At 49.4% G+C, this 14,089-nt stretch overlaps 1 protein-coding gene across 1 annotated transcript in view; it reads right to left on the bottom strand.

Moving 5' to 3' along the window:
* The window catches only part of SDHAF3 (succinate dehydrogenase complex assembly factor 3), a 37,131-nt gene extending 35,793 nt beyond the window's left edge, over nucleotides 1-1,338 (bottom strand). Inside the window, 3 exon segments of the mRNA XM_027848871.1 lie at nucleotides 533-823; nucleotides 825-1,026; nucleotides 1,058-1,338. Of these exon segments, the coding sequence (XP_027704672.1) occupies nucleotides 533-823; nucleotides 825-1,026; nucleotides 1,058-1,338 (774 nt within the window).
* Between the last annotated feature and the right edge of the window lie 12,751 nt (nucleotides 1,339-14,089).

Here is a 14,089-nt window from a genome sequence, read left to right as displayed (position 1 = left end):
TGAGATGTTTGTAAAGCGCTTGACACAGTAGGCACTATGTAAGTGTAAAGCTAGCATCATTATAGATATTACTACTACTATTATTATGAGATAACTGTGAAGTGCTTGGCACACAGTAGGTGCTACATAAATGCTACCTATTTATTGCTGGCACACAGTAGGCACTATATAAATGGAAAGCTAGCATTATTATTATAAATATTACTACTACTATTATTATGAGATAACTGTGAAGCGCTTAGCACAATGCTTAGCACACAGTAGGTGCTACATAAATGCTACCTATTTATTATTGTTATGAGATAACTGTAAAGCACCTGGCACACAGTAGGCACTATATCATGCTATGATAACAACGGTAAAGCCCTTGGCACACTGCTCAGCACCCAGTAGGCGCTACATAAATGCTAGCTATTGACCCACTGAAGTCGCGGGCCGACCACAGCTTCTCCTGGGCCTGCCCACCTTGCCGGGGATGGGGGGAGGGCTGTGTCACTGATGACGGCGGGCGCGCGCACGCGCACAGACTTGCCTCCCACTCGCGCAGGAAGCGCAGCGCCTCCTCGCGGCCAACGCCTTTGTGTCGCCGGAACTCGTCCTTCACGTACTGATCGCCGAGGGCGCGCAGGTCGGGCGGCAGCGCGCGGTGCAGCACCAGGAGCCGCCGGTACAGAGCCCGGACGCGGGACACGTGTGGCCCAGACATAATTGTGCCACCGGCCTCACTGTGCCTGCCCCGCGGGGGCTCCCGATGCGCCTGCGCGCGCCGCTCTGCTTTCTTACGTATCTTTTGGGAACCTCCTACTTTGAGGCCCGCTTCCGCCTTGGCCTTCGGAAGCTCCCAATGCGCCTGCGTGCTGCGCCGCCTCTCCACCCTCTGCCTCTGAATGGCCTTTCCTCGGGGCGGTTTCCAATGCGCCGGCGCACCGTGCAAGTTCTCTCGGAGTCTTAGAGGGCGGGACTGTGGAGCAGCAGCTCCTAGTACGCCTGCGCACTGTCCCGTCTCCCCTCAAAGACCGATCGCGTCTGCGCAAGGTCTCCCCCGTTCGTCCGTCACTGGAACGCCGGCTTGCGGTGCGCCTGCGCCAGGCCGGGAGCGCACGTTGGAGGCGGAGCCTGAGCGGCCTCGGGGCGTGGCCTTAGAGAGGTACGTGCCGGGAACCGCGGCCCCGTGCCTCTGTGACAACGCGGGCGGTCCATACGACCCCTGCGGGAAGCCAGCTCTGGGCTTCCCAGCCCGCCGCCTCCAGGAAGCCCTCCTGCATCTCCCGGGCCGAGGAGGGGGAGGGGACTCAGCACGTGGGAAGCGCCCAATTGAAGTGGGGTGCACCCCCTCATCTTACAGAGGGGGAAACTGAGGCCAGGGAGTTGAAGATTAATCCGGAGCGCACAGGAGTGGGGGCGGTGGGATCAAACTGCCTCCAGCACAGCCAGGTGGAACTGTCCAGGCATGGTCAGGTGGGAGAAGGGGGCTCAGGAGACCCCCCCCATAGGGGTGAAGGGAGGCAGAAGAGAGGCCTGAGCTCCACCCCCTCCCACGGGCTCCCACCGCGGGCCAATCCACGCGTACTCAGAGGCGTCTGGAAGGAGACGGAGAAAGCCCGGGAGTGGAGTGACTTCCACATTGTTACTCTGTAGCAAGCGCGTCCCTGATGGCCTCCGGAGGCTCCCTGCCCCTGGAGACCCTGCCTCCAGCCCCCCCCACCCCCATGCTGCCCAGGCTGACCCCTCGCCATCCCGCTGTGGCCCTGCTACCCCTAAACATGCTCACGTCCATCCCTGCTGGCTCTACGCCTTGAGAAGGCTGTCCACAGCAGGCTTCCTCTCACTGGCCTGTCGGCCGTCCAGGTGTCCAGGTGTCCAGCTTGTGGCTTCATCATTCGACAAAAACTGTTCTCTCCCAGTGATGATGACCCTGGTGGGGGGTGGGGAAGAATAGCCACCTGGTGGGCTCCCTCCTAGGCAAGGCCACAGTAAGGTGGGGGGCCTCGTCCTCACTGGCACGGCATTGACTGCTCTTTCATTCACAGGAATGAAAGCATTTGGTCACATCCCTCATCAGGGGCCAGTGCTGCCTTCTGGAAAGGTGAAGCTGCTGTTCAGTGAGAACAGCCCTTCTAGCAAAGTCCTGAGCTTTCTGTCTTCAGTTTGTCTTCTCTTCACCCCCCCGGGGTGGGCACACCTCTCCTGAGAGGCCCCGTTCCTCCTGGACACAGCGTTAACTGACATCTATTAGTTACCAAACCCAATGGCCTTTTCTCAGTCCTTGATCTCACTTCAGCCTGGGACACTGGGCATCCGTCTCTCCTCCTGGACACTCTTCTCTCCAGGTTTTTGAGATACCCCACCCCCATTCTCCTCCTTCCTCTCTAAGCAGGCCTTCTCTGTCTTCTTAGTTGGATCTTCATCTGGGTCCCCACCACTAACTATAGGAGTCTGGGAAGGTTCTGTCCTGGGCCTCCTCCTCTTTTTCCCTCTATACTACTTCACTTGATGATCTCATCATCTCCCATGGATTCAGTTATCATCTCTGCTGATGATTCTGAAAACCATTTATCCAGCCCTAACCTCTTCTTAACTTCTAGACTCTCATCTCTAAGTGCCTATTGGGCATCTCAAACAAGATGCCCTATTGACATCTGAAACTCAACATGTCCATAATGGAACTTGTCTTTTCCCCAAACCCTCTTCCCTTCTGAACATTTTTTACTGTCTAAGGCACCATCCTCCTCCCTGGCACCCAGTCTCACAACCCAAGTCCAATGCTTGACCCTCACTCTCACCCACCCATGTCCACTCTGTTTTCGAGTTCTCTTGCTTCTACCTTTGTCACATATCTGGAGTACACAGACCCCCTTCTCTCCTCTGACAGCGACCAGCCTGGTGCAGGCCCTCATCACCTCCCACCTAGACTATTGCAATTGAGGTGGGTCTCTCCCCTGCAGCCCCTTCTCCATTGAGTTATCAAAGAGATCAGGCAGAAGCACAGGCCTGACCATGCCTACCCCTCCCCCCACATACTAAACCCAATGTTGGATTACCTCCAGTATTGAATATAAAATCGCCTTTTTTACTTCTAAAGCCCTTCCAAACCTGGCCTTGTCCTGCCTTCTCAGGCTTTTTCCACAACACCCCCACCATTGCCCTCTATGAGGCAGTCACTGTGCCCTCCTGGCAGATTGTCCCACCTGGGCATTCTCACTGTCTCCCATCCCTGGAATTCTCTCCTCCTCATCTTTAGGCTTCCCAAGCTTCCTTCACATCCCAGCCCAAACCCTACAGCTATAGGAAGCCCTCCCCCATCCCCCTTGATTCTCGTACCTCCCCTCTGTTGCTAATTCCTGATTTCTCCCATCTGTAGCTGGTTCATACAGAGTTGTTTTGTGTGCCTTCTCCCCCATTAGACTGTGAGCTCTTTGAGAGCAGAGACTGCTTTTCTTTATATCCCCAGCATTTGACATAGCACCTGACACATAGGAGGTGCTTAATAATGGCTTAACAGGTAATTAGCTGATTAACAGTCAGCTTCAGAATGGGTGATGGCCAGTGAAAGTTCTGAAGGATAAAGTATTGGAAGCCATTGGTGAGGACAAAGTGGAATCAGGAGATTACAGTCAGTAAAGGGACTCTTCAGGTCTGTGGATGGCATCCAAGTTACGACCAGTCCCATGGGGAGGTGTGGTTGGAATGAAGGAGACTGAGGAACTAGGAAGTGAAGTTCATCAGTGTGATAGCTGAAGTCCTCCCGCTCTGAGGGAAGGAATGGGGTTAGAGAGGGAGGCTATGATCCAGACACCAAAGTCACTGAGAAAAGAGACCACAAATCCTTAAGGCCGCCAGGGTCTGGGTGATGGCAGTACAGTAAGAGTTTGGGAAGCAAGTGAGTCAGAAGGCAGATGATATAACCTGTCCAGGAAACGAGGGTGGGAGCAGTGTCCCAGGGAGCCCCAGAAAATGGAGGACACAAGAATGAATAAGGTGTCAAGTGAAAGGAAATTAATTAGGGTAGATGTGGGGTCAGTGTGAGAGGGGTTGGGGTGAGGAAGCAAACGGGTAGGTAAAGGACGTTGACAAAGGACAATGGGAATGTTTTAACCATGGGGGATGAGTTCAGGCAGAGTATGGTGGATTAGGGGAGCTTCATATATGAAAGCTGGTATTTAGAAGGTAGAAGGTCAGCAGGATCAAGTGATTCAAGGGTAAAGAATAGTGCCTAGTGGGCTATAGGGTGGAGAGCAAGGCTAGCCCACCCCCAGCATGAGTGCACGGAACCCACTGCTGTGGAACAGCGGAAACAGCCCTAGGCTTGGAGCCAGGACCCCACGGTGTAGACCATGAGCACCTTGAGAGCAGGGCCTGGCACATAGTGGGTGCTTAATAAGAGCACTAATTTACATAGTGCCCACTGTGTGCCAGGTACTGGGGCTAAGCACTTTATAATGGCGACCCATTTGATCTTCCCACAACCCTGAGAGGTAGGTGCTATTATCATCCCCATTTCACAGATGAGGAAACAGATCCTGAAAATTTTTTAAGTGACTTGCCTGGAGTCACACAACTAGTTAGTCTTAAGGCTGAATTTGAACTCAGGATTGGGCTCTTTCCCCACTGTGCCACCTAGCTTCTCCACTTGATCTAGCTTAGTGGTTTCACTAAAATTTTAGCTCCCATTTCCTCCTCTGCAAAGTGGGCATCATAATAAATGCATTGCTCAATTCAGAAAGCTGAAGTGAGGATGAAATGAGAAAGGGTATGTGGAGCACTGGGTAAACCTCAAAGGCTTGAGGAAAGCCCATTATTGAGGTGGAGGAAGGGGAGAGGGCTTATCACAAGGGACCAGGGTAGGGAGGCTCCCAGGCGTCTCCCAGAGGACTCCATTAATTAAGCACTTCCCCTTTGATTGTTAGGTTGAGAAAGGCCAGGCTGAAGTCAGGATTTGGAAGGTGGGTGCCCTAGCCCATTTACATGCCAACAAGCGTTTATAAATTGCTCGCTAACAATATAACAGCAACGATAATAACAGCTAACACAGCGGACTGCGAGAGCTCTGGGGGCTTACATTCTAATGGGAGAGACAAGACAGAAAAGGCGGCTGGAAGACAGAGGAGGGGAAGGGAGGGCTGGGAAGGAGAGGGTCCTCCCACCAGCTCGTAGTGAGCTAGAATGGAGATCCAGGAGCTGAGCCGAGGAAAGAGAGAAGGAATGATGGGCCCCGGGTGCTCGTCTGACCAGGCCAGAGTGATCTGCAAGGCCAAGAAGGTTTCGGTGGCCTGGTTTGGGGGTTAAGGGCAAAAGGACTGGTCGCTTCCCTCAGGGCTTGTCTCTTTCCTCTTGGGCACCTTCTCTTTAAGAAAAGCCTTCTGCCCCACGATAGAAGTCGAAGTCATTATCATGATCTCCGGGGTGAGGGGGAAGGGAACCTTGGGGTGGTTTTGTTTGCTTTAATTGAGGAAAAACATTTGCTTCGAAGGAATCCCAGCATTATTGTAATGGGTTTTATTTACTATTCAAACAGACCACATTAAGGAAAACTCTGGCATGGTTTAACTGTGCTGTGGCTATTTTATTTCAGGAAATTCTTTCTAACCATACATCATCTGTTAATATTCTTGTAAATTGGAGATTAATTTCTTGTTCCATTTTGCTTTTTTTCTGGTTTCCCCTTTGAGCCAGAGATCATGTTTTATAAATATTATTTTGTGAGCTGAAGTTCTTATAAGAAAATAGAAAAGTGTATTTTTCCAACAAATTAATAAAAATGAACTTGTGTATTCAGCCTGACAGGAGCAGTAAGGCCCAGCACACATGACAAGGTTCCTGCTGGAGTGGCAAGGTGGTGCTCAGATGGGAGAAACCTATCACTTCTTTGGTAGCCACAGTGAGATGCTGGAAACTGTGGGAGGGGGACAGAAGGTGTCCAGAAACAGCTTTCATGCCATCTAAAAAGATGGTCAATACTTTCCAAGAGTCTAAGTTCTTTGCTAACTCAGATACTCATCTTTACTCAATGCTTGGGGCACAAGCCTGCCAGAGACAATATATTTTCATTGTTATTCTCATTAGAAGCAGCTCTGCTTGATGAGAGAAGCCCCAAAGGACAGTTTCCCCAGAACAGTGAGAGCTGTCCGTGTGTAGGGTGGGAATGGATATGGGAAGGGACCTGTTGCTAACCAGTCTCATTTAGTTCCTGTGCTTTAAAGACTGAGGGTCTTACCCCTCAATGGTGGCTCATGGGCAGTGGTTTGGAGAGAATGCTGACCCATGGAGAACCTCGACTCTGGGGTGGTGGGGCTGGGGTCCTTGGGCACTCCACACGCATATTCTTAAAGGCCTCTGCGTCCACGGGGTTTCTCTTGCGTGTCTGCTGCTGCCATGTACCTCCCCCCACACTAAGGGTTTGCAGCCACTACCCTGTCCTGTCTCCCCCTTTTGGCTGGGAGCCACCCCCACTCTCTCCTCCAGTTCCCCTTGTAGTCGTTCCAGGACATTGAAACATAACACATCGTGCCCCATTTCAGTCTCTTGTTCATTTTGTGCTTCAGCTTTTATGCAGAAAACTCTGTGGATCTGGGAGTTTCTTCTTTATCTCCCCCTCCCTCACCTTCCATGAGGTTCCCCTTTGATACCTCCCCATGTCATGGAGAGGGCCTTTCTGGCTTCCCAAAGGCTGTGGCAGTGGAGCACAAGATCAGGCCCGGTCCACCATCCTAGCAAGGCTTCCAAGAGTGACCATGTCTGCTCTTCAAAGACAGCCCGCTAAGCAGGCTGGCTACCCCATGGTGGACAACCAACCAAGCAATACAAAATGGTCCTCCGTGAGGGATGGCGGTGGGGTCAGAGAGGGGATGCTGAGAGTCGAAGTCAAGAGACTATAAGTGGGAACCTGGGGGTCCTCTAAATGTGAGGTCTTGGGCAGTGACCTGTAAGTGGATCAACTCCTCAAGGCACTGAACTGTGCTGATTCTGATGTTTTTGGAAACCAAAGTAGAGTGCAGAAGTGGAAGCCAATTGGCAGGATGGCGTCCAGGCTCTCCAGCAGGTGGCAGGGTTGGGCTTTATTATACAGGGGTAGCCACACTTGGGAGCCTCTAACTCAAGTCCCAGGAGCAGGAAAGAGTTGTACCCCCAGAGCTTGGTTCCTAAGCGTTCCTTGGGGCTCTAAGAAGAACTCTGGAGATGGGAGGGAGGAGTCTCTCCAATGCTTCGGGCCTCAAGAGCCCCCTTTGGTGTACTTACCGACGGGTCCTGAGTCCTCTCCTCCTCTCCCCTGACTACTTCACTTCAGATCTCAGCAGCTCCCATGGATCTAATGACCATCTCTAGGCCGATGATTCTCACATCTACCTGCCCTGCCCCAGCCTCGCTGCTGACCTCCACTCTCACTTCTCCAACTGCTTTTCAGAAATCTCAAACTGGATGTCCAGCAGACACCTACTCAACATGTCCAAAATGGAACTCCTTATCTTTCCCTCTACCCTTCCCCTCCTGAGGAAAAAAGAAATATTGACACAGATTTTCATAACAAGACCAGAAGAGTCTAAAATCTACCTTCGTCAGCAATCAGTTGCCAAGTCAAAATCTATCACCGCCCAGGGCAACAGTAGTTCCAAATATTAACTTGTTCCTAAAATCTCAACAGAGTAGGATGTTGGAAGTTTATGAGCAATATTGCCTCATAAAATAGAAGCAAGGGAGGGAAAACCCAATTTAAAGAGAGTTTAGAGATTTCCAAAGAGGCAGCCATCTAGAGCGCATTTAGGATGAAAAGGAAAGGAAGACCACAAGCAGACAAAAGATGGAAAAAGTCTGCAGAAATGTTTACAACAAGCTTTTCATTGTCAAGGAGAGTGGAGTTATCCCATTTGCACTCGGCATCATGGTGCCAGACAGGCTACTCAAGGCACGGGAGAGGGAGTAAAGGAGTTGAGATTTCATTTTACAAACAAACAAACAAAAGCGGTGGCTGCAAGAACATCAGTGAGTACTAACCAGTAACCTGTGTAGCTGCTTCTCCATTGACACAGACATCAGGATGATTAGGCAATTTCTCACCACAGTAGACCAGTGAACTGGAAGGTACAGAGTGTACAGGACCCCGATGTGCTTTTTGTTTGATGCCCAAAGTATTTGATTCCACAGAGCTAATTAGAGCCTTGAAGGCTTCTCCGACAGAATGTCTGTTATACACGTGTGAAAATGTTGCACGATTCTTTGTGGATGTCCTCCCATGATTTCATCCTAGGCTGTCCAGCCATCCCACCGAGTGACTTCCATCTCTGACATGAAGAAGGTAATGCAGACATTCCGGCTGTCCATCTTTGGTCTTGCACGGCTCCTCTTTATTGTTCACCCGCTTATCTGCTGGTAACTGGTTCTCCACTCTTCCCTCAAACCCCCTGATTTGTCATGAATGTCAGCCTGCTCACCTTCATTGCCCTTTGGGCATATCCCTATTTCAACGGGTCAAAGACATCAGTTTCCTACTGTGACTTCAAGGACTCAAGCTTCTGCGTGACCTGAAAGCCTGTCCTTTCAATGCCACGATTCTGCCGGTGCTGTGGAGGATCCAAGGGGCACAGAACACTGGAGTCTGTGAAGAAGTGTCCACTCAGACATTGTCCTCCCTATTCTGCTCTCTCCACTCGGGCACAGTTCCTGCTGACCTGGATTCTCTGCAGTCACCTCTTTTATCCCTTCTTATGGCGGCAGGATCAAATGAGATCACACTTGTTAAGTGTTTAGCAAAGTGTGGGGTGCCTGGTCGATGCTCCAGAAGTGCCTGTTCCCCGTGAGGTCCGTCTGACCCAATTATGTCCATATAACCCAGTTAACCCAGCTTGTTTACCCAATGCCCGATTGTCTAAGACGCATTCTAAGGTTCTCCTTGAGATTCTAGTTTTCTCACCCCTCCCCCCAACTCCACCGCTCTTAAGCCAGCCTTCAGATTGAAGAAATTTGATTTGCTTGTGACTATCCCCTTCTTTGATCCTGAGGCTTAACCAGGGTCAAGGGAGGGAATCTGTGTGAAGCCCTCTATAAATGCTGTTCTTGTTGTCACTGCTGCTGCTATCGCCCAGCCCCGCCCACACCCGCTTGCTTCTCTGTTGTTTGATGTGGTTCTACACTACACTCTGGGCTGGTGGGGTGGGGGGATGTGTGTGTTCAACAATTGTTTGTGTGTTTCACATAAGAGTGAGGTTCATCTGATGCTCTCACCTCCCATGCCTTCCCTCCATACCTAAACCCTCTTCTTCTCACGAACCCTGATTATGAGAAGTCCAGAGATCCGCCTGCTCCCTCCTCCTTTCTGCACTAGTTGGCATTCCTTTCCCCTCCTCTTGTCCTCTTTCAGCACTCAGAACAGTCAGTCCTCCCAGCCACCCCCGCCCTGGCTGTTTTTCCTTATCTCCTCCATGCCTTCTGAAGCCCTTCTGAAGATTCCCAAGGGAAACTTGTTTCTCTTGCTCCTGTCAGAGGGTTCGTTCTAGTCATCATGCGGTTCCAACGCATTGTTCATATCAATTCGCTTCCCAAAGCTTCTCTGGACTCGTTTTTGCGTTTCAGAGCTACTCCTGGTCTTTTCATTAGAAGCGCTAGAAGTCTTCTAGAGGATGAGTGTTCCACTTTCGACCTGTAGGGCTCTACTCGCTCTCTTTTGCCTTTGGGATGGTGCGTTCGCAGATCTCGTCTCTTTCGTGGTAGTAGAATCGGGCAGCTCCAGTTCCTCGGATACTTACTGCTTCCATGGCTTTTGCTTTCGCCTGAAGCTCCCGATTTTGGCTGTGACCTTCCCAGACCTTTCCTTTTTGTCGTTCCTTTCCAGAGGTAGTCGGTGGATTCTTAGGATCTCTGCTTTGGGCAGTTCTCCTTCCTGATTTCTTGCAATAGAAAGTACAGGCTTTTGCATCATGATTTTCAAGGACTTTAGAGAGTCTTAAATTATTGCTCCTTTTCTTGTGTTCCATATCAGTTATTTTTGTTAGCAAATATCTTACATTTGAGGGAACACAGTAGATAAAAGAGTAGATTTGTAGTCCAGAAGACCCGAGTTCAAATTCAGTTTCATATACTCACTAGCTGTGTGACCCCGAGTACATCGCTTCACTACTGCCTACCTGTTTTCTCGTCTGTAAAACAGAGACAATAACAGCACCTACCTCCCAGGGTGTTGTGTGGATCAACTGAGATAATATTTCTAAAACTCTTTGCAAACCTTAAAGCACTATAGAAATGCTAAATATGCTTTTTTCCATCTTTTTGATATTTTTCTGATATTTCTTGTTGTCTCGTGGAGTCACTGATTTCAGTTTGGTCTATTCTAGTGTTACAGTCTCTCTTCTTAACTAGCCTGATAATTAATTAACAATCCCCAGAGGCATGATGAAACCTAATGAAACAACTTCCTGATGTCATCATTTCATTTCATGCAATGGCTTTCACAAACTTCCCATGTAATCTAAGGGTCTTTTCAATGACTGATTGAGACATGTTCTCATCTACGTATGGCATCATAGCTAAAACAGACTCTACCCTTACACCATTTAAGAATCTTACAGCATGTTTAAATACCATAGTTGGGTTTTTTCTTCAGTTTTTGCCATCACTGCTTTTAACCCAATCCACAAGCATCCACGTTTCTTTTTTTTTTTCTATCACAAAACATGATGAAATGAATATTTTTTTATATGTAAGCCCAGTGGTGGGGCTGTTGGTCCAAAGGTTTGGAGAGTTAATCACTTTTTTTTGATGATTCCAAATTGAAATCCAGAACCAATGCAATACTTTATAGTTCCACCAATAATATAGTTTGCCTGTCTTCCCACAGCCCTTCCAGCATTGACTGCTCCCGTCCTGTCACCTAGATTTGGGAAAAGCTTTGGAGAAAAGATCTTCCTCTATTCTTGTGGAAAAGATGAACCACTGTGGATGAGAGGATAGTCCAGTTAGAAGGATTCAGTGCTGGTTGAATGAGCAAACTTGAAGAATTCACTAATGACTCCAGAAGGAGTCAAGCCTCAGAGATCTGGGTTTGACCATAAGCTGTTTGATTTTGTCAGTGACTTGGACGAGGTGCACAAATTCAATGCTTATCTTTTTTTTAATTAATTTATTTTCAGTTTTCAACATTCATTTTCACAAGATTTTGAGTTCCAATTTTCTCCCCATCTCGTCCCTTCCCCTACCCCAAGACGGCATGCCCAGCCAGCACAAGGTGAAAGCTCCCAATCAGATACTTGTCACCTGAAAACTTGGTAAGCAAGCCGTCTGTGCCTTTCTCCAAGTCCTAGATATGGCATTAAAGGCCAAGCCCTGAGATCACCTTGAAACTTGACCTTGAGCCGTTAGTGATAACTTTTTGGGTCTGATTCAGTGAACACAAAAAAGGACACTACAGACTGAGAGGTGAATGAAGCCAAAAAAAAAAAAATCTCCCATGAGTCATTTGTTGTTAATGGGGGCAGGGGGAATTCGGTGGTTAAAATCCACCATCCTTTTGTTGTTAATTTGCAGGGTGGCCCAGATCAGGGAAAGAGGCTTCTTCTGGATCTTTTAAAAGTTCCACCCTAAGTACTTTAGGTCCCAAGGACTCGACTCAGCCTGGAGCTGCCTAATCCTAATGGCTTTTATGCCTTCACATGAACCCGAAGGGAATTTAAACACCACATAAACATATATTGAAATGAACTGAGAAGAAAGCTTACTGTCCCGTCTTCAGATTTAATGAGATGTGTCTTATGGAAGGAGCACATAAATGCTGGCCCTGTGGTTTCCCTGGCCAGCCACTGTAGTGTTATTGTGTTTCTTTTATCCCTTAATTAAGTTTTTAAAGTTTCCTTACTTTACTCTGTGTGGCAGCCTGAGCTCTAGCAGCAATACCTGTGGTAAGGCGGGGCAAAGAGAACCCAAGTGAAGTTGTTTGTGTTTGTCCCAGGGTGCCTGTCCCTGGGCTCAGGGCTTGCCCCTAGAACAGCGGACTGGTGGAAGTGGAGGAGGAAGAGGAGGAAGAGAGTGTCCCAATTCCAGCTCATGCACACACATATGGACACGAGCCTTGAGGGCGCTGGGGAGTGAATCCCAGGAGCCTTTCCCTAAGAAAAGGTCATCACCTATCAAGGAGATGGCGATGCTGGGTATAGTCACTCAGAACCCCAAAACATGTTTGTGTTCTCAGAACACTCCATCCCCAGCTCTCTGGGCCCTCTACAAAAGAGGAAGCCAGAAGCTCGCAACAACACTGTCTTCTCCCTCGATCTCCAGACCAGCAGCTCCTCTCGCAATGCCATTTCAAAGGCCACAAACGCGTTTCTATTAAAACCAGCATGAAGCAGCATAAGCCTGTTGTCCGGTCGTCCTTTTTCTGAGCAGTGTCCTTGGAAGCTGTGGCCTAGAACCCCAAGCTCTAGGTTTATACGGTTCAGGTTAAGGTGGCATGGGGGGAAGGGGCTTCCCACCGATCCCTTCTGGACCTGAGCCCCCACCCGGCGATTCTGTTGAGAACTTGCCAGTGTGATGCCTGGGAACATCAGACTGCAGCTGTGCCGACATGACCTGCCTGCGCCGCCGTGTGACCAAGCAAGCTGATGAGGAGAGCTCTCATTTCACCCCTCCGCGGAGAAGATGCTCCACTCTCACTGGAGCCCATGAACCGTCAGAACACGACTTCCTCTCTGTTGGCTCACTCCTTCCCCCAGGGACTCGTGCATTTCTCCAGACTTGGAGAATCATCCCAGGGAAGGGAAGTGGGGAAGCAGCTCTTTTCAGTGTGAGCATGGATACTGCCGACATATGTCAGAGAAAATGTGAATGATGCAGGTTAAGCCGGAAGGTGTTTCCTGCAGAGAGCCAGATGTTAAACATTTACCAGCAGACCCCCGACATAGGTGTGCCAAGATCAGACTCTGTTACCTGATAAGTCCCACCCCTCACAGCCACATTCGCTGCTCCTGCTAATAATAACTAATAGCTAATTGCTAATAACAAGCACCATCTTGTGGGGTTGAGGCTTCCCCCAGGAGAAAAGGAATGAGCTTGGTCCCAAGGGAGTGCCCACATCTCTTCTCAATGAACTGGCAGTGGCCACCAGCTTCATGGGGTCAGCAGAGGGCAAGGACTAGGTCTGCTGACTTTGCCCATTGGTGGAGGCGGGCGGCTCCGTACTCCGTGCTGTGTGGGGGCCAGAGCAGGTACGAGGCGGGGAACAGAGCTCCTCATCTTCTGGCTTTCAGCTTCAAGGGAGAAGATACCTAGTTCCAGATTCTCTTCAGGTTCCTGAAGGGAGAGAAAGACTGAGAAGAAGGCGACGTGTGGAAGAGATGGCACTTTGTCATGTCCCTGTTCCCAGGCTGCTACACTAGAGACTCTGAGGAATATCACCTTGGGTGACCTTGAGACTCTCTCTTGGCCCAGCCGAGTTATCCATTTCCCAATGGGAGACTCATTTACTCTGCGAATTGCCTGGCACATAGTCTCCTGGCACACACACACACACAGAGACACATACACACTTGCATATTATATATGTGTATGTGTATACATAATGTGTATAGGTAAATATAATATATAAATATTATATATATACACACACCTACACACTTTCTCTCATTTCCAGTTTTTGCTGTACTAACTTAGACAGTGGGGTTGTGGAATCAACACCATCGACTCAGAATGAATCCAAATATCAGTTGTTTCCGGTTTTGGCCAGAATCCCTGAGGTCTTCCCCTCCCAGACTGATTTTTTTTTTTTTGACTAGGTAAAGAGCTATTCTCTGCTTCATTTCTTACCTAGCTTTAATCACTGAATGGGTGTTGCCTCAGACAAACTGAGACCTGTTAAAGACCTTAGCTGGAGAAGGTCAAAGTCTCCCACTGCATGCTGGGCCATCTCCCATTGTCCTGACCCATATCTGGCCCCTGGACCCAGATGGCTCCGGGGGGAGAAAGTGAGGCTGGTGACTTTGCACAGCCCTCCCTCACTTAAACCCAATTCACTTGCACGTTATGGTATCCCCTCCCTGAGGCTGTGGTCCTCTTTGAGAACAAAGGACAAACAATGACAGTATTTTGTGGAAAGGGGATCATGCCTTGGATA

Source organism: Vombatus ursinus, unplaced genomic scaffold (assembly GCF_900497805.2).
Source record: "Vombatus ursinus unplaced genomic scaffold, bare-nosed wombat genome assembly UNPS02006874.1, whole genome shotgun sequence".
Classification (NCBI taxonomy): Eukaryota; Metazoa; Chordata; class Mammalia; order Diprotodontia; family Vombatidae; genus Vombatus; species Vombatus ursinus.
Note: the sequence above shows the minus strand (reverse complement) of the source record. Positions and strands in the feature narration are given on the sequence as shown.